The 23,271-nt window shown below is 38.4% G+C and overlaps 1 protein-coding gene across 7 annotated transcripts in view; it reads right to left on the bottom strand.

Moving 5' to 3' along the window:
- AK4 (adenylate kinase 4) overlaps positions 1–23,271 on the bottom strand; it is an 87,729-nt gene that overhangs the window by 17,691 nt on the left and 46,767 nt on the right. For all 7 annotated transcript variants that reach the window (XM_036911314.2, XM_036911309.2, XM_036911308.2 and 4 more), the window contains 2 exons: positions 3,207–3,379; positions 414–532 (listed from right to left, as the gene is read on the bottom strand). In XM_036911314.2, the coding sequence (XP_036767209.1) occupies positions 414–532; positions 3,207–3,379 (292 nt within the window). The remainder of the gene's footprint in view (positions 1–413; positions 533–3,206; positions 3,380–23,271) is intronic.

The raw sequence follows: 23,271 nt of genomic DNA, 5'->3' as shown, positions 1-23,271 counted from the left end.
TTGCAACCTGTAGTTCATAGCTTTAGCTTTTGTTAAACTCCCTCCAGACACATCTAGGGAAAGTCCCATCTAATCTCTCTAAATCAGATATTTACATGGGGGAGTGTCAAAGTGCAAACCATTATTTCTGCCTTTTAAAAAGAAAAATGAAAATATTTCTAGATGCAATTTTACAACCACACAGAAGTGATCAGGTTCCAATCTTTGTGTTACAAGAATTTCAGCATGGAAGTACTGGACTTTACCTCCCATGTATAACTCCAGTATTTCATCTGACTTCTGGGGAGATATTGGGCCTTTAGGATTTATCTAGCTTAAAGAAACACTAGCCCATCTCTGCCCAATGCCCTTCACATTAGGAGCCACACCTTTCTAATTGGCAGTCTACCATAAAAATATTGACACACACTCACTTGTATAATTCAATGACTGGCTTTGCCACATCCTTGTACTGTCTTAGCCTGGCAGCAACTGCTTCAGGTTTATCATCTTCCTGCTGGACTAATGGTTCACCAGTGATGTCATCAATCCCCTACAAGTATCAGAGGAACCAGTTACTATGGCCAGCAGCTGGGCCATCCCACAGATAAAAACTTTCCTGTGCAAAACCAGGTATTCAGCTCTGATGCCTACCACATGATGAATTAGGCCCAGGTGAGAATGCTAATGGTGAAGGTAGTTGAAAAAGAAATAATACTCTTAATAGTATATCAACCTAACTTCATGAGGTTTGACATTAAATCTTGATTGATTTCTCAGATCTTTCCAAACATTTTCCAGTGCCACTGAGAAATGATACTTTCACTTCAGCTTAAAATTGTACGCTGCCTCCTCTAACAACAAACAACATTTAGACAATGTCAATCTGGCCCCTAAATAGTCCTAAAACTGCCTTTTTCCATAATCCCTGAGTTATTGATATGGAAAATAAAATGTCTCAAAGAACCAGCTAGTTTACATAGGAATATCACTAATCTAGAAGAGGGTATCTCAGTCCTTTCTCTGCTAGCTTTCAAATTCTATCATGTAGGTTTTCTGAGATTAACCTCAGGTTATTTTACTAGATCAAATAATGACTTATCTAAAGGTAGGTTAAAATAGGCGTGAATCATAAATGCCCATGATAATCAAGAACAAACATTCTGAGAACTGAAAAATTGCATTTAAAAAAACCTGATTTTCAATGTATTTTAATCTCCTCAGGAACCATATCTACCAATAAATAGCAAAATGGACAGATAAGAATCTTGCTTCCTATGTCCATGACTATTATCCACTAGGGGAGACAGTTACAAGAAATAAATCTCTCAAAAAGCAGGCTAGAGCAGAACCAAAAGGCTCGGGCAACTCAACTGGATAATCAGAAACCAGCTATAAATCTGAAATGCACTAAAATTCCATTACAGTTCAGGGCCCTGGGTATATAACTTATATTTATGATTTATTGGTTAGCCACATAATTACCACATGTGTGTTCCATGGCTGTTACCCTGACCCAATAGGAGAGATGGGGATGGGAAAAGGCTGTATATCACCTATATTTCTTCCTCCTTTTTTTTTTACTTTTAGCTGCAAAGCTTAGAAGTGTGAAACTTCTTTTTCCAGGACTTCAGAGCACCAGCAAATCCAGCAACTGCTTCCAGAAAGAACAGAATGATACTAGGGCAACAGTATCCCTCTTTCTGGGAGAGCTCAGCCACACAGCAGCTAGTTCACTTGGCCCAGACTAGCACTTTCACTGCTGTCTCTGGAAGTAGCACTGTAATTGCAGGTGTTCTTTTAGGGATACTCCAATCTTTGGAAAGCCACTCAGTTTTAAAGCTTCTCAAATTTTGTAAGAACCTTTGCATCAGCAGTCCAGACAGTGCCAAAATGTGAAGCATTTGTGGACTTCATTGCATATTCAGAACTCTCTTTCCCTCCCCATCCATTTTTTCCTCCTAAGCTAGCTTCTTGGGAGGGAAAAGAGGAAGGGACCCAATAAAGGAATTCCAGTATTTACATTTAAAAAAGAAGACTCCAAAAGGTGACTAGTGTTTAACCCAAATGAACAGAGTCACTGGAACTTCACTGTACCAGGGCACCCAGGAGCTGGGAAGGCATCCTTACCCTCTTTAAGTTAGTTTTCTGCAGTAATCACTGACTGTCTATATTTGAGTCTAACCTAGTCTATAGACATTAATTCAACAAAATGCAATTGTCACCCCTTGTCATCTTCCACACTTGGATTGAAAACAAGTAATACTATCTACCACCAAATAACTAGACTTAAGAATTATCATATTAAACTAATTCATGTCTTTGCCAAAAAGAATAGTAACTCTTGAAATGAATTTAATTTTAAAAGTTTCATTAAACATATACCTGTACATGTCTTTATTTTATGTAAATGTGTAGCTGTTTCATTTTGAACTTTTTTTATTCCTTTAGCTCTCCTGAATCCTTTTACCTCCTTACTCCCACCAGTCACATGATCCTAGTTCTTAATTCAGTCCCAGCCCCATCCAGTTTGCCAGCCTAGCATATATTTTATATCTTTATCTTTACTTTTACAGAGAGAGCACATATAAATACAAAAAATGATATATGTAAAAAGGGATGGTTACTGTTCTACAAAAAAGGAATCACTGCACTATTGGCTTTCATATTCAACACCTAGAGGAACTATTTCTCCAGGTCAAAGAGTATAGCACTAGGTCATTCTTTTTACTGACTACATAATATCCCAAGTTGTAGATATTCTCAAATCTATTTAATCATTCCCTATAGATGAACAGTCATTTTGTTTTCAGATTTTGTTTTGTTTTTCCCAATACAAAGAACACTGAAACAAGCATCACTGTGTATATGAACTTATCTGCTAGTGCTTTCATTTCCATAGCCTCTACTCCCAGAGGTGGGGTAAATGAAACAGGTATTTAAAAAATTTAATGAACATTGCAAAGTTGCTTTTTAAAGAAATATTACTATTTTATATACCCAGTAAAGGTAAGAGTACCAATTTTCCCCAAACCCCCACCAGCGATAGATGTTATAAACTTTAATTTGCATTCCTTGACTACTAGTGAATAAGAATCTTTAAATATTTATCAGCCATGTAGATTTGCTCTGTTTTGAATAATCTATTGATATCCTTTACCCACTTTTCAACTGAAATGTTTTGCTTCTTTCTTGTCAATCTGTGAAAGTACTCAGTATATTCTTACTGGTACATGAGGTGGATTGAAGTCCAGGTTATACACCCTTCCACTCGGAGGGTGAATCCAACGTCGGCTGAGACGATCTTTGAGTGTTTCAAATGGAATGTTCAAAGTGATCACTAGATCCAGGTCACACATTTTGTCCAGGGCTTCAGCCTGAATTAATGTCCTAGGAAAACCTAAATGTCAAAAACAAAACACATCAGATGTAAGACATTTCCCAATTCTAACTAGTCACTGAAATATTTTCAGTGACAGAATAATCAAATCTGCACATATACCACCCAAAAAGAAGCTTTAATCAGGAATTTAATCTACCTCCATAAATTTAATGTTAGAAGAAAATATGCTACTTTATATCCTAGCTTCGGCATTGGAATATTCAAAGATTAAGGAGTCATGTGATAAAAGCACAAAGTGCACTAAACTGAAAATCACAAGACTAGTCCCAGCTTTGCTCTTAACTGTGTGACCTTGGGCAAGTTACATGATCTTCATTTCCTCTTCTGTTAAACAAGTAAAGGGACAAAAATTATATTTGTGTCTTTTTAACTTCAACAGTTTATGAATATATTATTTTTAGGCTACCAAAAATTTTTGTATGTATATATATGAATATGTATACATATATTTTATATATACACATTCACATATGTATATACAAAATAATACAGTTTTTAAGAGTGTAAATCAACTAAAGTAGGATCCTTCACTTGAACCTTCATCTTAGTCTGTACCTAACAAGGTGGGCAAAAGTCCAATCCCAAAATGAACTGGTGCTTTTAAAATTATTTGAATACTGCAAAAGTTACCAATTTACCCTAGTTTTGTAAATGTGGGAAAATAAATAGCAACACTGAAATTTGGGTTCAAGGGCATCTCTTCCCTTTTTTAAGCATAAACTCTAGGTGACCTCAGGAGTTAGGTGACCCCAAATTTTATCTTTTCCCCATAATCAACCAGCTCTAAATACAATCTAGGTTGGCTTAGCTGGTCTACACAATAGTACCTTTTTCCTAAATAGGTCACTCCATTGAAAACCTTACTGTGTCTAGTAACACTTTCTAAAAGTGTGCTTTAAATTATAGTTAAGTAAAACAGCTAGCTGGATGGAGAGCTGGAAGTAAAGTATAATAAGAAGTATAACATTCAGAAGAGAAATTTTTAAATCACTTCAGATTAAGGATACCAGCCCACCTCCATGCTCCCATCACTGGAGGTATCAAGATAACAACATAAACATGGATCCTCCTGACCCTAAGACAGTTCCATTCAAAGAACTCCTTTTCCCACTGCAGGAAGTCAGCTGTTCAAATATGAATGTGCTACACTCTGTTGAAATCCTAAAGTGCTATGAATGCCAACCTGACTTCAGAGTGCTTGCTGGGCTGAATGTGACAAAATGCACCCAAAAGCTCTCTGCCCCTGCTTCAGGTACCTGCTATTGCCAGCCACTGCTGAAAGCTTTCTGCTGCTCCCTTCACAGCCTCCCCATTGCCTGTGTGCAAGGCCAGGGCCTTCTTGGCAAAGCCCATCCTTCCCAGACTCTTTATCCATTGTCTTTCCAATAGAAAAACAGGGCCCTCTTCCCTCCCTTCCATACTGCAAGACTTTGGGCTTGTAGGATAAGATTCCTGATTTTCCTGGGTCCTGCATGTTTCCCAGTTGTGATCCAACTCACCTATTCCCACTTCAACTTTGAGCTGCACATGACACCATTCTTCCTGTCTGTATCTTCCCTACTGTATTATTCTTTTGTTCAGTGGCAAGTAAAATGATGCTGAAAGATAACATTGGCTGCATCAACTTACTTTCAGTATTGCTCTCTGAAGGCCTCACTAGCTATCTTCTATTCTTAATGTGCCAAAGATATCTCTGCCTCAGGGCCTTTGCACTTGCTATCTTCTGCCTAAAATGTTTTTCCTACAGATCTCTGAATATATGCTTATCATTTGAGTATGTACATATATGTAACTTCCTCAGAGAAGCTCTTGAACTAGTGTATTTAAAGCAGCCCTGTTCTCCTCCCATTATCTATCCTATTACTTTTTATTTCTATTACTTATTACTATTACTATATTACTTCTGACTATATTTATTCTCTATCCCTACCTCACTCCTTGAGAAAGGAACTTTGTGTGCCTTGATCACTGGCATACCCTTTAGCTCCTACAAAATTGACACAGATGAGCAATTTAGTATATGGCCTTGAAGCTTAAACTTTGCATTTAAGGTTACAAGTTCCATCAGAAATTATACATTTCCTATGCCTTACAAAATTCAATATGTGATCTGCAAACCAATAGAGTAAGTACAGAAATGAGAAAAAGCATTTAGGAATTTTATAGTAATTTCAAATAATTTTAAGTCTGCTGAATCTAAAATTTGGGCTTAAGTTTTTTATTTTCTTTTAATTTTTCTAGAAATTAGTTTTTGTTGCATTTGACAAAAGGATTGTTCTGCAATGGATTGGGAGAAAAGTAAAATTAGACTTGCCCTACAGTTAGTTTTCTCCAGGCTTCCCTTGGAACTTATTTTCTTATTTCTTCAATAAGGGAAATCATCCAATGGACCCAGTATCTAACTTGTGATTTTGTTTACTACAGAAAGGATATAGATTCAGTTGCATCTCTTCCCCAAAAGACAGAAAGAGAATCAAACCTGGGGCACGTTTCAACTTTATTCTTGTGATGGGAAAACAAAAGCAAATTCAAACAAAGGGAGGAAAGGCTTCTCTTGTAGGGCATACTTCAGTCCCCTGGCTAACATGTTCACAACCCACGGTAAATATGTTCCCACGAAGTGAAAGGTTTATCCCAACATTACAGGGAGCACAGAAGAAGATGTTTTCATATTCTCATACACTGCCCTTTGTGGCCCATCTTGCATCTGGACTGTCTTCACAGAGAAATGGGTATTTGTTATCTTGCAGTCCAGGTATGCCTCTTACGCCAACAGCCACCCAGTATCCTCTCTCTCCTCCCACACTGACTCTCTGGCTAAGCACCCCTTCATAAAAAGGCATCCACAAGTTGAGAAATTATGCTGTATGTTCATGGTGGTTTTCTTTGCAGTGGGAAGATGAGTGGTTTCTTTCTACCCTTCTATAGGTTTCTTTATAAATAGAGCATGTAATATTTTCAGAATGCAAAAAATACATATATTACCTTGAAATAAAGACCTGCTGACGACATTTTTTTCCAAATCTCAACATAATTTCTGTTAGATCAGGTTTTGACTACTTGATTTTTGGAAAAGTGAAAGGTCATATTGTATATGCCCAAGATCAAGTGTGCAATGGACACCTTGGCCTTAGCCATAGAAGGTAGCAATGTATGGCACACAGTGGGCAAATATTTAAGAGTAACTCTAGGGTAGTTGTCTTCTAGTTTTCCATTGAGTTACCATAGTTACCTGACCAACTGCCTTATATTAGAAGTTTAATTCTGTGAAATTATAGGACTCCTTTGAGCTCTGTAAATTCCGTTTGCAACCTATTATGGAATGTCTTGATTGTTTTAATATCAATTTAGTAGGCAATTTTGCTTCTCTTTTGATTATTAAGTTCAAAAACAAACTGAATTTGAGAACTGTGGCTCCATAGCACCTGGGTGTATCTTGGAGCCCCAAAATGTGATAGCTACCAAGTAGATAATAATGTGACAATATCTGGGTCACCAAGGAGTAAGATTGGAGTGGGCTCTCAGGGCTCATTTCAATCTATGGCTACATAGTTTGGTGGGGTGGGGAAGAAGTCTCAGAGGAGTCCAGATAAAATCACACCTCCTTTATCTTTTCTCCCAAATTCCCTTTCAAATACTATCCACACCCTCCACCAGATCCTTTCCTCCACCTCCCTCTCCCCAGTAGCTCAGTATATATAGGTGGGGCTGAGGATGCTAGCAGAAGAACTCTGGTTGCAAGCCAAGGCACTTTGTTAAGTCCATTAGTCAACTTTAGCCTAACTTCCCCTACGCTGTGCACCAAAGTCTGGCCCAGAAGATAAGTTTCCTGAAATGTAATTTAAGACATGTGTGACTCCCAGTGTCATCCCTCCGGTGTTATGCCTGGCACATTCTACATGGAAACTGCAGCAAAGTGATGGCAGTGAGCCTTCCACAGAAAGGCATTCCCTTGTTGGTCACCAGGTCCTACCTTTCCCTGTACAACATAGTCTTCACTAAAGCTTCAAGATGACAACTAGAATTAGAAAGATGCCTGCAGCCAAAACAACCCCAAGATCAATCCCTAAGCTCTTCCCCAAATCCCTTTTCAAGGAAAAGCCATTTTCTAAAAGGAGTGGCTTCCAAAGTGATCCTCCCTGGAGTACAGACAAAAAGAAAGTAATAGAATGTCAATATGTTTCTCTGCTCATTCTTTTTAAGGTTTGGTTTTGGAGGACACATTTCATAAGGTATATCTTAATAAAATTATATGTGTACATAATTTTTAACAAATATCCACATATTAAAGACGTCAACCCAACATTTTTACTGATAAGCGTGCACAAGAATTTTAGAGATCACCCCTCTAAAGACCTGAGTTCTCAGCCACAGTCCCTGGCCCTGGGTTCTAGCATCACTGGCCACTACCGTGACAAGAAAACGTTCCTTATCCTTTGGATAGAAGTTGGGAGCTGGAAAAAAAGAACTATAAAAAAGAGGGAGCTCTACAAAACCGAAAGTTTCTGTGATGACTGCCCTTGTACTGTTCACCATGTAACTTATTCACTATGTAAGAATTTGTTCTCCATGTAAGAACTTGTTCGTTATGCTTCAGAAGACTGGAGACTGACGAAAATTAGGCTTGGGGTGGATTAATGATTGTGCATTGAGCATTGACTCCCCTATACAGAATTTTATTGTTGTTAACAACCATTTGATCAATAAATATGAGAGATGCCCTCACAACAACAACAAAAAAGTACACACTTCCAATTGTAAAATAAATAAGTAACCGGGATGTAATGTATAGCATAAGGAATATAGTCAAAATATTGTAACAACTTGGTATGGTGATAGCTGGTACCTAGAATTATCATATATATAAATGTTGAATCACTGTGTTGTACACCTGAAACTAATGTAATGTAATACTGTGTGTCAACTACCCTTCAATAAAAAATAATTATCTACAAAAAAAAGGAGCTCTAAAAGAGGCTATAACAGTTCCTTTAACAAATTAAAACTCAAATTTTATTGGCTAAAATTTCCTTATCTAATGAGGGTAGGAACCATTCTGCTCAGCTCCCCAACTGTTTCTGAACTCTGGGGCCCTCTGGAGGAATTGGTAGAAAATGCAACTGTGTACAAAAACAAGCTTAACTCAGAAGGAATTTTGAGGTGGCTTGAAAGTCTTCTTTTAGGACAATGGCTTTATCAAATCCTCCCATCCTAAAAAGAAGTTGAAAGAACTATGGAAAATACAGAAGCCTATGCATAGGTAATTAATGTAAGCTAAAATGGAAGAGTTCTGTTTTAAGATGCTAATATTGTTGGACTGTGACTATTTCAATGTTTAAAAGTGCCAAACAGAGAAACAAGTCATTCAACAACTTTAAAGTTCTCCAAATATGATGGGGCATATCAAAATTACCAGAGATTTAAAAGAGAAAGGGAAATAAAAGGTTATGGATGCCCAGATTCCATCCCAGTCTTCTTAGAATGGAAGGAGCAGGAGCAGGACTTAGGTATTTTTAAAAAGGTATCCAGGTGATTCTAATACTTGCCATGATTAATTTAAGAACCCTTCAATTTCCCGTGACAGCAACAGTGGAAGTACAATACTAAGTACTTGTTATTTACCCCATCTTGTGGGAAAGATTTAACAACACTTCTAAGCAGGTACAAACTACTTTGAAGATTGAGTTTTCTTTATCTCAGTTCATGGGAAGAGATAAACAGACACAAATTTTCTGGATTTACAAAACACCTAACTCAAATCTCCTGTTTATGCCATTCCTGTCCAAGATCTTACCTCTAAAAAAAGTGGGGTGGCAGGGGAGAAAGTATGGCATATTAGGAGAGCAGTGGATCAGAAGTCAAAGATCTGGGTGCCAGCTGTGACTGCAAAAGTGAAGAGAAGCAGTTAAGCCAGAAACACTCAGGAGTCAATATAACATGTGTGGACACAAGCTTTGGAATCAGACACAAGCAGATTTCCACTCCAGCTCTAACGAACGGTAACTGTGAGAACTTCCAATAGTTTTATAATCTCTCTGACCCTTAGCTTTCCCAGATATAAAATAAGTACATCAATTTGCCAGGGCTGCCATAACAGAGTACCAGAGAACAGGTGGTTTAAACAACAGAAATTTATATTCTCTTCGTCCTGGAGGCAAAAACTCTGAGATCAAGACAGTTGGTGTATGGTTGGTTCTTCTGAGGCTTCTGACCTTAGCTTGCACAAGGCTGTCTTCTCCCTTTGCCTTCCATAAGGTCTGTATCTACATTTCCTTTTTTATAAGGACACCAGTCATATTAGATTAGGGCCCGCCATAATGATCTCATTCTAACTTAATTATCCCTTTAAAGATCTTATTTCCAAATAGAGTCACATTCTGAGGTACTAGGAATTAGCGCTTCAACATAGGAATTTGGGGAGGACAAAACTCAGCCCATTACAAAGGGTAAATACTGCATAGGGCAGTTTTGAGGATTAAAAGACAATCTCTGTAAAACGTTTAAGACACAAGGGGTTAAGCACATAGCAAGCACTTGGTAAATGGCTGCTGTTGCTCTACTAGGTAGACCTCTCCTAGGAGCTCAGCTGGTTTCCAATTCAATCAAAAGGCAGCAGGAAAGAAAGGTCTTCATCCACCAACTTGCTTCAATTTAATTCCTTTTCTGAGATTTTTCTAGGAGTTTTGGGTGTCGTTGGAGCTCCGCACTTTCTGCCACAATTACAGCTCAGCACTTGTAATTGTTGGTCACACAGATGGCACATTCTGGTCCCCACCCACGCACAAGGGAGCTCAGCCCAGCACAGCTCAGATCCCAGGAACAGCCTAGCTGCCACTGCCAAAGCCTCCCACTCGGGGTGATCTGTTTGCCCTTTCATCACCTACCTCATTTTTAAGTAGTAAAGCTCCTTACATCTGCTTTCTTCATCCAGTTCAAAAACTTATCATGATGAGCTTTAATCTGAGTTAAAGTTAAATAGATGGGTAAATTCAGCACAAACACTCAGCCTTAAGCTGCTAATAGCACAAGTGTACTTTGAGGCAGCAGTGGGATACAACTTCCAAGGAACTAATCCACACACAGACTGTAAACTGTTGACACAGAATCCAAAGCAAGAAAGGTGATAGCTCTGCGGTCTTCCTTTAGCTTCAGGGAGCACCTCTGTTTTAGAAGCATTCGCACAGCCACGGCAAACTCTGCTTGGGGAGAACCTAGACTTACTGGCTTCCAAAGTCCATGTGCCAGTAATAATTCAGCAAACATAGTTTTTGTACTGCATATATTATAGCCCACTGTTTACAAAGCATTTACGTAAATTTACTTATCTCTTATTCTTCCCATCAACCCTATGAGGTGGGCAAAGCTGGAATGATCACCCTCAGTTTAACACACGAGTAAATTTGGATTTGGTGAGGGCAACAAAAGAACTTGGATTTAATATCAGGGCTCTGGTCTTCCAGTGCTCTTCTTCTCCTCTGCTACTGCTCCAGGGTATAAAAAAATAATCACTGAAAGAATCCTATATGTCACCCCATCTATCTCTCTGGGACCAAAAGAGCAGAGCATCGAGGTAGCATCTTCATTATCACAGTTACTATTTGTTGAGCATCCCTGATATGCCACATATACTATACGTACAATAAAAGCCAAAATGGCAGTGGCTGAGAGAAGCCCACTCCTGCCCCCTCTCCCCCCTCATTTCCCTGCCTGTCACTCCGAGCCAGCCACACTGACATTTTGGCTCTCCAACAGGCAGGCCCGCTCCCACCTCAGACATTTACAGCTCACGTTCCCTCTGCTCAGAACACTCTTGCTCAGCGTTGCCATGTGTACACTCAGCTTTCCCAGGTCTCAAGTCGTGCCTTGTCAGTGAAGACTTCTCTAACCATCCTATTAAACTGTGCCTGCACCCCACCCCCAGAACTCTTATTCACCCTCCATTCTTTTTCTTCTCTTCCTCTTCATGATCGTCAACATCATTTGTGGTATGGTTTACTTTATTGTTTGAGTGTTTCTATCCCCATCAGAATGTAAGCTAAATGAGGACATAACTTAAATAAAATGTTATTTACTGCTATATCCTTACTGCCTAGAACAGTGCCTGACAAATAGTAAACACTGAAAAAATATTTGTTGAATGAATAAATAAGTATCTCAAAAGTCACAATAATTCTGCAAGGTGCACATCATCCCTGTTTTAAAATTATAAAAACTGAGGCTCAGAAAAAAGTGACTTGCCCAAGACTACCCTTGAATAACCAAAGAACCTAGATTTCAACCAAGGACTATCTGACTCTGGATTCACACCATACTACCTTCCTCCTGAATAGAAAACTTCAGACTGAGAAATGCCTGCTCCTGGTGACTAAGCAACCAACTTACCAAATGACAAGGAATCCAAATCCTATGTGGTTTCAGGGATACCGCCTGGTCTAGTGCTGCAGGCACAGACATGCCAGATTCTCTCCACACAAACACAGAACAAATGTTCTTTCTGTGCCTTGCTTTTTTCTTTTAGTATATCTTGGGGATTTTTTCTGCACAGTACGTATTGCTCTCACTCTAACAACTGCAGTGCTCTCCAGGGTTTGGATGTGCCATAACTTAACTACCACCACCCCGCCTCCCACTCCGATGTACATCTAAGTGCTTTCCAATCATACTGCAATTGCATGACTTGACACACAATAGGAAAAAATCGCTTAGCAAGTAGGAATACAGGCTCCGGAGACAAAATGCCTGGGTTTGAGGTTCAGTTATGCCACTTACTCACTTTGTGCCCTTGGTTACCCACCTGTTTTTATAAAATGAGGATAATACCTAATTCAAAAAGCTGTGAGGAATATGTAAATTACTAAATGTAAATCCCAGAGTAGTGGCTGACACAGGTAAACTCCTGGGGGCATGGGGGTTGGGACAAATGGGGCAAAGAGTCAATACTGGGAAAAAAATGGTTTGGTAACAGAAAAACACAAAGGATAACAAAGTTAGCTTTTACAGAAGTCTGAGAGAAGCAGTGGGGAATCAGAATAGTTCCACTGCCACACTCACCCACTGTGATGCTTTCATGTGGGAGAATGAGCCTCCTTAGTCACAGAGAAGACAGACAGAAAGTAGCACCCTAAAGAGAGACCCAAGTTTTCTCTAAGGCAGAAGGCAGGGAGCATTCTGCGGAGTTACAATGTGTGTAGAAGGAAAGAGGATTCTAGAGGAAACAGTGGGGGGTGAAGAATTAGGGGAAAGAGGGAAGGAATAAAAAAGAGAAGAGGATAAAAAAGAAAATAGGACACTGAGGAATGATGTACTAATAACAAGGCATCACAGAGATGAAAGGTACAGTTGGGACTGACCAGCAATGAATAGCATAACTTTCTGGGCTGATGGGGTGTCCTAGTGCCTGAAGTGGTTACAAAGGTCTTGGGGATGAGCTGGGGCCCCCAACGAAGTTTGGGTGCAATGTCACAGGCCTGGAGGGTCACAGGTCCTGGAGAGGGGCTGTCACTCTGGCTAGACATATGGTCAAAGGCCCCACGAAGCAAGTAGCAATATTTATCTGTCTACAGGACTCTTAAAATATAGTTTATTCTTCAGTCTACAGATCCTAACAGATACAATATGAAGTGATGCCCTGAAAGGTGGCATGGTGGCTCCAGTATTCCTTGAATTGATTAACAGCAGTGTCTCAAGTTGGGCTGAGCAAATCATCAAAGTAATTCAGGTGTAATTCTCACACCAATCAGAGGGCAAGAACAGGATGTCAGCAGAAGTGCAACGTGACCAGCACATTTTAAACGACTGTTAGCAGAGTGACATTATCCAGCCATACATATTTTTTTTAATGAATATATTGTCAGAGGAGCAAATATGAAAACTAATGAAAACTGATTATCAAGCAAGAATGTTCCTGTATCAGGACATGAAATGATCATATTACTCTGGGAAGAAAAAATGTGGGTATTTTGCTGTTAAATAAATTTAGTTGACATTGATATCCAGTGATCCAAATTTTCTCCTAGAGATATACTCTTGGTATGAGATTCAATTCCTTGATACTCCAAACTGCTAGGGTACTGGAATTTAAGAATAAACAAATAATTAGCAGATGCATAGAATGCTAAAACTTGCTTTGTGGAAATCTTGTAACAGAAAATATGTATCTAAATCAGAATAGCCACTCTGAACAGGAAATTGTTTAAATGCATGCTTAATAGGATTATCTTCTCTTAATTAGGTGACTTAGACCAGGAAGGCTATGGTTACTTTGGTGGGCCCAAGGAAAAGTTGCCACTTCAGCTGTGGATGTGCATTCTTCCTTAAATATGCTTGCTCCTATCCCCTATGAAATCACAAGCCCCTTGAGGGTCAGGGTTATGTTTACTCCTGAAGTGCCCAGGCTGCAGTCAGATTCCATGTGGATATGGTATTCCTGGTGGGCAGGGACTACTGCCCCAGTGGACTAGGTGCACACCCAAATACTGTCAACGGGTGGCAGCATTAATAATTTTTCCATTAGAACTGCAATGAAATTATGATATGCTTTTATCTCTACTAAAAGTAATCCTCAAAGATGAAGTTTCTAAATAATTAACAAGCAGTATTCCAGCTTCCTTAGAGAGCCTATTCCAAGTGAATATATTCCATTAATTGTTAAGGAAACCCAATAGGTAAGGTGAGATAAAGATCACATTTAAGCACAGAAAACTTACTTGCCTTGCTTTAACTACAGTTAAATAGTTAGGAGACTATTTTGTTGTATGGTTCTCACCAGAAACGTGGAACCTACCCCATGCTTCTATACTAGGCTATCCCTACTCCTTGTCTCCTAACCCAGCCTAGAAAAGCTGCAATGTTTCATTGAATCAAAAAGCCAATCCCTGTTGAAAGCAGAAATTTTATATAGTTAAATTTCTCCCAAAATTTGTCATTCTATATCATTAATTATTTGTGCCCACAGGTTGTTTTTTAGACTCCCAAAAAATTCTCATTAGATGTAGGGAGATGTTGCTAAATTCCTGACTGGTATTGCATTCCCAGTTCTGGCCACTGGGCCTTGGCACCTGCTCCTGCTCCTCTCGGCCATGCCAAGAGCCTGGGGAGGGCAGCTAAAGCAGGAGGTGCCAGAGCAACAAGCTGAGGCGGTAGAGGGGAATAGGGAACTAGGCCACTTCTGTTTTAGTAATTCGGAGTGCACTCACTCCAGTGGAAAGGGCACAGAGTCCACGACCACGTGCCCAGGCAGAAAAGCAAGCCCTCTACTTGATGGAAATAAAAAGGCAGTTCCGAAGGGCAACTTCCATCATCTGCCTGGGATTTGCAGACTGTGAAAAAGCCATGCAACATCAGGCCCCTTCTTACCTCCATTAAGATCTGGGGCCAACATGGTTGCTTCTGACCACATCTCTTCCCAGTTGTTGGGAAAGCAAGAATCAGTGGCCTACAAATGCAAGCCATAGTTCATCACAATTAATCATTGAATGAATGATTAAAGCTGAAAGCAGGCGGTTGGTCATCCATAGTCTTCCCTAACTCTGGGCATTCAAACCATTCATAACCACCAACCAGAAGCCTTAGTAGCAAGCTAAAATTAATCACCATCAAAATCTGTTTTATGAAGGCTTTTCTTCTCTCTCATATCTTATAATGACCTTATCTGTCTACACATTATTTATTTGTGTGTGTATCTAAGACCTCCGATATTCCACTTCATCCAGATTTTGACAGACAGTAAAAAGAAGCCGCAGCAGCTGTGCTCCAGATGTTGGCAAACAGAGCTTAGGCTACGTCATACCATTTTGTGTGTTCCACATTTCCCACTGTGCTGAGAGCTCTAGGACTTACTTTCTGCTCACTGAAACCCAGAGACACTTGGAACTCTTCTATCATATATCCTAGAGCTAAGGAGCTTTGTAATAAGTGGATCCTATTCTCAAAGGGCTCATATGTGCACAGTAAATTATTTTAAAACCTAGATATGCTATAATCACAACTTAGTGGTCCACTGATAAATAAAAGAGAGATACCCCAGGAAATCTGGTTTTAAACCACAACCATGGATCTTCAAAGTGGCTTAGTGAAATAAAAGATGAGTTCTTATTCAGGAGGCATTCTTGGGGAAATTCCCAAATAGCGATGAGATCTTCTGGCATCAGTACAATGATTTTTCCTGCTTAAGGAGATAGCTGAAACTACTTGCTTATGACCCTTGTTCTTAGACAAGTTATACCAAAATCACTGAGCCCTTTTCCCAGTAAGGGAAGAGGAACAGTGCTTTAAGGAAGGAGCTGTGATCTGCAAATTCCTTGTTTAAAGGCTCTTCCATTTAAGACTGCTTGTCTATTCTTTGAACATAAGCCTCTATAAACAAAGTAGGGAAAAACTGGTCCCACTGTACCTCAATTGAGACAAAAGGAAACTATAAACGATTTCACTATAGGCCTGTATTTTTGCCCCAAGGGAAACAACAGAGGCCAAGTATCCCCTACACAGGCTTGGCTGCAGGCAAGGCCTCTCTGTTAAGGGACACGTATTTATAAGTCTTTTCCATGTATCAGACACAGTTGTTTTATACTGTTTTCATAAAAATGGTATCACTAGAGAACATGCAAGCTATATGGAAAAATTGGCAATACAACCATGAACAAAACAGAATAATCTTTGCTTTGTGGGGCCTACACTGGGGGTGGGGTTTAAAGAAGCTGCGAAATGCCAAACATGAAGATAAATATATAATATCACATGATTATAATAAAAGAAGAGTGACATGAGCATGGTACAGGAAGGACTCACTGAGGAGAGAATATTTCAGTAGAGATCTGAATGCAGCAAATCCACATGAATATCTGGAGGCAGAGAACTGCAGAAGAGGGTGTAGGAAGTGTAATGGTCCTGCAACATGAGGGTAGTTATGAAATGTACGATATAGTTAAGGAATATAAACAAAGTTTTGCTTTCCCCTGCCCTCAAGATAAAAGGTCTGAATGTGTTTGAAGGCAAAAGAAAATACAGAAGAAAAAAACTGACATATGACAAAGACAAAGAATATTCAATATATCTAAGTGGCATCCTTGATATAGAAAAGCTGAACAAATGGACAAAAATATTTAATACAGGAGAACTTCTCTGAAAGGAAAGAAATGAACTGCAGATCAAAAGAACACACTATACATAGGAGAGGAAAGAGGAAAAAAATAAATTGAGATATTCTATTTACTTTGAACATGAAGAAACAATTCTTCAGGATGTCTACACTGGGAAAGAAGAGAAAAATGATATTCTCCTATATGAGGAGAAAGTCAGACTGGCCTTAGGTTTCTACAGAATAATCCAAGCTGGAAGAAGATAAAACAATGACTGTGAAAGTCTGAAGGACACAAGGATCACTCGAGAATATCACCTGAACTGTGGAACAATAATGAGACATCCTCAAATATGAAAACTCATGAAATACAGCAACTCATGAGCCCTTCTGCAAAGTAGGGAGGAAGGGAGGCGGGAAGAAGGGAGAAAAGGAAGAAGAGAGCGAGGAAAAACATTCAACAAAATCCAAAATTCATAAACCAAGGTGAGGAATGGAAAAGTGTTAAAAAGTAGTACAGATTTATTCAGATATAACTCATGTACCATACAATTCCATAATAATGTACAACTAATGGTTTCTAGGGTATTAGAAACATAAATAAAACAAATATAATCAAGAGAAGTGGTGGTGGGTAGGAAAAGCAGTGCATGAAATTCATTTAAAGTTTCTAGATGTAAGACAAAAATATAAGGAAATCAAGTTTACAGAAGAACATGTATAATACATTTTAACAAAAGCCAACAAAAATCCAAAAATCAGGAGGGAGGAAGGGAGATGGGGTAGGGGAAAGTGTAAGTATATTAATCTTACTGTCCACTGCAGAGAGACAACATCTCCTGTCTAAATTTGAAATGTGAAATTAAAAATAACAAATATATAAATCTAATGACTTTCACAACCTTAAAGAGCAATCATAGGAATGAATATCACAGGTGATGAAGAAAGATTTATCTAAAATTCAGTTATAATTCCTTCAAGTTCACTTTAGCTTTTGTTCTTCTTAAATTTAAGTAAAATGAAATACTTCTTAAAATTTTGTGAAGTATGAAGCCATTCTGATACATTTTGTAATATAATGAGTTATAAGAAATACATATTTGATCATTTTTATGACTAAATATGTATTTCCCAGGTATATTTGGTCTTCTTCCACAGTTTCTGGAAATACTGCAGTCTTAAAGGTGAAACGGGTGTTTTGTCATGTTAATGAGAGACTTTTGGTTCCCCCCCTCAAGGGCAGGGCTGGAGGTTGAATCAGCCAATGGCTAATAATTTGGTCAGTCATGACTGCGCAATGATGCCCTCATGAAACCTCCGAGAAGAGCTCCATGTCTCTCTCTCTGCCCTGCTCTGCCTGCTCTGCTTGGTTGGATCCTGCTTTTTGGTCGGAGAGCGCTTCTGTGACTAGGGAACCAGAACATCTCCACTTGCCACCAAGCCGGGTCCCACGCTCCATGAGGACAGAAGCTCCTTCATTTGGGACCTTGCCCTGTGTCTCTCTTCATCTGGCTGTTAACTTGTATTCTTTATAAAACTGGTAAACCTAAGTGTTTTCCTGAGTTCTGTGAACCGCTCTAGCAAATTAATTGAACCTAAGGGGGGAGGTCGTGGGAACCTCCAATCTGTACCTGGTAAGTCAGAAACACAGGTACCTGCCTGAGGCTTGTGACTGGCATCTGGAGTGCAGGGTGGAGGGCAGTGTTGTACAATGGGGCTCTTAACCTGGGAATCTGGTGCTGTCTCTAGGCAGACATCATCAGAATTGAGTTAAGTTCTCCAATACCCTGCTGGTGTTCAAGAATTGCTTGGTTTAAGTATGTGTGGGAAAAACCCCTCCCACATATTTATATACATTGGAATCAGGTCCAGGTACCTGAATAAAGTATATACTTCATTATATTACTTCATAAGTATACTACTACTATTACTGCTGTGTATAATATTGTTACTGTTATACATATATGTAGGGAAGAAATATACCATTGCATTTAGTGTCAGAGATGTTACACATTTCTATGTACACATATGTACATGGGGAGGTATCTATAATGACAGTTTTCAAATGTTAACTCTTGTTTCCTAGCTAGTGAGACTTCAGATGATCTGTTGATTTTCTTTACATTTGCCCATATGGCTTGAATGTTTTATAGTGATCATATCATTTTATTAAAACAGTATAAAAAAGATAAAATTAAATCCTTTGTATTTTCCCACATCTTATTCTCCTGATAATCCTAATCAACTTGTTGATCTTTTCAAAATCCAATTTTCTTATTAGTGATATGCCATTCAACAGTTTCCTATTATTTTGGGGTTTTTGTCTAGGTAAGGTTTAATGGAAGATGAGTGATTGTTAAGTTATGCTTTCCCCAGGTGCACCTGATGAGGGACAAATATGACCATCCTTATTTATTAACACATTTTTTTGTTAAGTTTCTCAGCAGTTTACTACTGAAATAATAAGTTCTAACACCTATATCAGTATGTGTGTGTGTGTACACACACATATATGCTTAACATTGATAATAAAAACACCATTTGGCCACCTACTGAGTTTCAGAATTCCACTAAGAGTTTTACATTTGTTACCAATGCCTATGCCATACATACTCCTATTTTATGGATGAGGAAAAATAATCTAAGAAAGGTAACTGCTTGCTCAAGACTCCACAGCTCATAAATTACAAATTGATATTCCAGTCTGACTCGTTAGTCCATGCTTTTCCACCACATTATTGTTTTCTTAGTGTGGTGCTTTGTGCATAGTAAATACACAATTATTTTATTATTAAACTAGCAAATTATACTTCAGATGCTTTGGATGAAACTTTGTAATAAATCTGCTCAATTCATCCAAGTCCCAAGATACCTGTTTCATAAATTAGGGAAGTAGGCTCTCCTAACATCTAAAATTTGGATTTGAAAAGTTTCATCCTGTGCCTTACTTTATAGATGACTAATTAAGTAGCAATAATAAATGGGCTGAGTGCATCTAAAAGTATATGACAAGTTATGTCCAATAGAGAGAAATCATCGATTAATATCTGAAGTACATATACAGTCAAAATTCTTTAATCTAATTAATTTTTTTTTTGAGAGGGCATCTCTCATATTTATTGATCAAATGGTTGTTAACAACAATAAAATTCTGTATAAGGGACTCAATGCACAATCATTAATCAACCCAAGCCTAATTCTCAAGTCTCCAATCTTCTGAAGCATAACGAACAAGTTCTTACATGGTGAACAAATTCTTACATAGTGAATAAGTTCTTACATGGTGAACAGTGCAAGGGCAGTCATCACAGAAACCTTCGGTTTTGCTCATGCATTATGAACTATAAACAATCAGGTCAAATATGAATATTTGTTTGATTTTTATACTTGATTTATATGTGAATCCCACATTTCTCCCTTATTATTATTATTATTTTTTAATAAAATGCTGAAGTGGTATAATCTAATTAATTTTTAAATGTTAGTTGGGAAAAGCTTAAAAATAAGTTAATCACTCAAATTCCAAGTTTTAAACTTCATTTTAACCTCCTTCTAACTTCTTTGATCCTTATTCAGCTCCCTACTTTTGAATTTAATGAAGTATTTAGCTTTCACCCCCACCCGCTTTTCCAGCCTCATCTGCTCTTATTTTTCAGAGCTGGGATTATCCAACTACCTGTGGTTTCCAGAACACATCTGTGGTTTAATGCCTCTTTATCTTTTGCACATGTTTCCTCCATCTAGAATGTGTTTCTATTTCCACTCTTTCAAAGCTTAACTCTTGACACCATCATCTCCAAGAAATCTCCCTAATAGCTGCCTCTCCAACCCCTCAAACAGGGAAATAGGTAGGTTACTTCTCCTCTACACTCCTCTTGTGTTTCACCCCCTTCACTAGTGCTCCCAAGATCCTATAGTGCAATTGTTTACGCAGCATGTGCTCCTCCTGGACTATGAGGTCAGGTAGTGTGCTATTCCTTCTTTATAAATGCCAAATTCATCAGGACACACAAAGGACATATATTTAATTTGTTTTTTGATCTCTGAACCAAGTTTTTTCAGGGTGTGCTCAAATATCTGCATAAAGTTTTCCATATGGCCCTTAATGCTTATATGTTAAAATCTATGTCAACACAAGCAAACTCAAGGTTGTCTACTATATTAAGATTGTTCCTCAGCCTGAGCCAACAGATCAATCAGAAGAAAGTCATGAGAAGTGGACATGGGACAGCTCTCAGGAGAGAATCTAATAAAGAAGAGAAGAAAACCAGTGTTTTTCAGTCAGATACTCAGCTCATATTGACAGGGATGCTGGAAAGTAGGAGAAATCATAGGATAAAAAACAAGTTCTTACAGTTTAGATTTAAATCATAAAAATCAAAGACAACCTTTACTGCCCACAAAGCTGAGTCACTACTGGATTCTAAATGCCAAGAGGGCCAAATCCTGCCCGCTCTGTTGCTCTACTGTGGTGTCTAGACAGTGCCTGGCACACAGTTGGTGCTCAATAAATACTTACTTAAAGGAAATTTTATGAATACTTAGAACCAAAGGGAATTTGCATAATCACCTGAGACCATTAACAAAGGGCCTGCAATAGCTTTAATGGAATCAAAGCTAGATATAAGGTCTGATCAGGCTCTGTACTTTGGATAAGATATATCATAAGACAGGAGTGAGCTAAATTTCAAGTCAGGTGTTACCAAGATGATTTTTTTTATAACCTAACTCTACTGAGTAGTGGTCTTTCCTGTGTAACTCAGTCAATACTGATGTTTAGAAAACTGTTCCCCAGTCTTACTGAAAGTAGATACAGACACTTACTTCTTCTCTTTGCTTATCTTCCCCTTGGTGAAGTCACAGTATATATTCAAACTGAGAATAATTATATGTCTACAAATCCTTTCACTTAAGACTATCCAAATAACTTAATAATCATGTTAGGAGTATAACCAAACATAGGTCTCAAGTTTCAAAATATCTTCTTCCAAGATGATAAAATATGTCATTTGTTTCAAAACACAAACTTAAAGATGTTCCATTTTGGTGAAGACTCTTACGGCTATACGGCTATAACAATTTTTTTAAATCAACCAAATCCAATAAATAGTTGCCGATCCTCCACAAAACCCAACATACATTAAACAGATACCTTGATCAAACTCCACCTTCAAAGTTCCAAAATAATAATAATAATAATGTGCCTACAATGAAAATGAACAAAACATTTATTTAAGAGCTGCTACCCAAATTGTTTCCTCAAATGAGAATTTTGGATACAGGAAAAAAAAAAAAGCATTTGTCAGATGTATTTATATTGTTTTGGGGCATGTATGGGATCTCTAGGAATGTGGCATTAAGACTACTCTACACACACTAATCTTTGTTCATGAAGAATATCAGTCCTTACTTGTAAAATCTTTACACTTACCTCCTGGAACACAGACACCGTCTCACCTATACCACGGGGGGCTGTCTTCCACTCCTCCTTCATCAGAAGCTTCTTGACAAGCTTGCCCTACCTCTGCTAGCCCACTCCGAAATGTTTTTTCCCTCCATTTTTTTTCACTGCCACTATTCCAGTAGGAAGTCAGTCACTTTATTCACTTTGGAAATACCCAAGACCTCACTGTTATTTCAGCCTTTGGGTAGATATGACGTCGGTTGAGAGCTACAATGAGGAGCAAGTCATGCATGTGTCAAGAACAATTCTAATGAGGTACCAACGGTTTTGATTGTTCAATCCCTGCTTGGCAGGCAAGAAAACCACCACAGCAACCTAGTAGAATTCTATCAATTCTTTAACCATTCTTTAGGAATCACTCCACTTGCTTTAACTCTTCCATTCAAGGTATCACAGTGCAGATCATTGCCTTAACAATGAATGATCTAAGATACAAACATTATCTGACAATATTTATTCAGAACTAAATATCTGAAAGTAAATTTGTACGATAATTTACTACCTTCTTACACATACACGTACACACACAGAAGCACACACATGGGAAGGGAGAGAGAAAAAGCCCGATTCTTTTTTTTCCAAAGAGAATGTCTTCCGTGATCTTCTAAAGAAACCTATTAAACATTTTATTCTTGAAATTTAGCCTATATTCACAAGGACTATAGAAAAAAATTTGCTCTTGGCATTTCTAAATAGATGTACTTCAGAAGATCCGTGATCACTGGCTTTTTCTGTAGGCATGTGCTGCCCAGTGGGATGTGACAACACTCTTCAGAGGTCTGATTCAGAAAGAAAAATATGGAGGGGTAAGGTCAGAGCAGTCAACATACCAGTCCAATAGGGTAAAATGCATTTCCAAAACCAGGACAAAATACACTAGCCCCAGCATCTGTGGCCTGGTTTCTCAAGCATCCACCTTGTACTTGGTTAACAGTGGCTCTGAGTAAACATGTACCTTGAAAGATCTCACGTCTGAGATCACTTAATTCTCAGGGGGAAAAAACACACACAAACCCTGCACACATTCAAGCGGCTCTGACTTCTGCTTAAAACAAATCCCAGAATTATCTAAGGAAAATATCAGTTAGCATTCAACACTGCTCACAATGAAACAAATGGACACTACCGCCACAGACCAAATGAGGACTCCTGTTCTAAAGGTATCTTTATCTCCAATGAAAAGCTTTATATTCCTCTTAGAATTCCAGAAGTTAATGCTTTTTATAAAACCAAACTTTGAAAACATATTTAAATATTTTGGTACCTAAAAGCATATGGCAGGCAGACAATTCTATCTTGCTACTTGGGGATATGTTAGGATTAAGCTGAGAACTTACAGGTTACTATTTA

This window comes from Manis pentadactyla, chromosome 4, assembly GCF_030020395.1.
Source record: "Manis pentadactyla isolate mManPen7 chromosome 4, mManPen7.hap1, whole genome shotgun sequence".
Classification (NCBI taxonomy): domain Eukaryota; kingdom Metazoa; phylum Chordata; class Mammalia; order Pholidota; family Manidae; genus Manis; species Manis pentadactyla.
The sequence above is the reverse complement of the archived record's forward strand: the minus strand, read 5'-3'. Positions and strand labels throughout refer to the sequence as shown.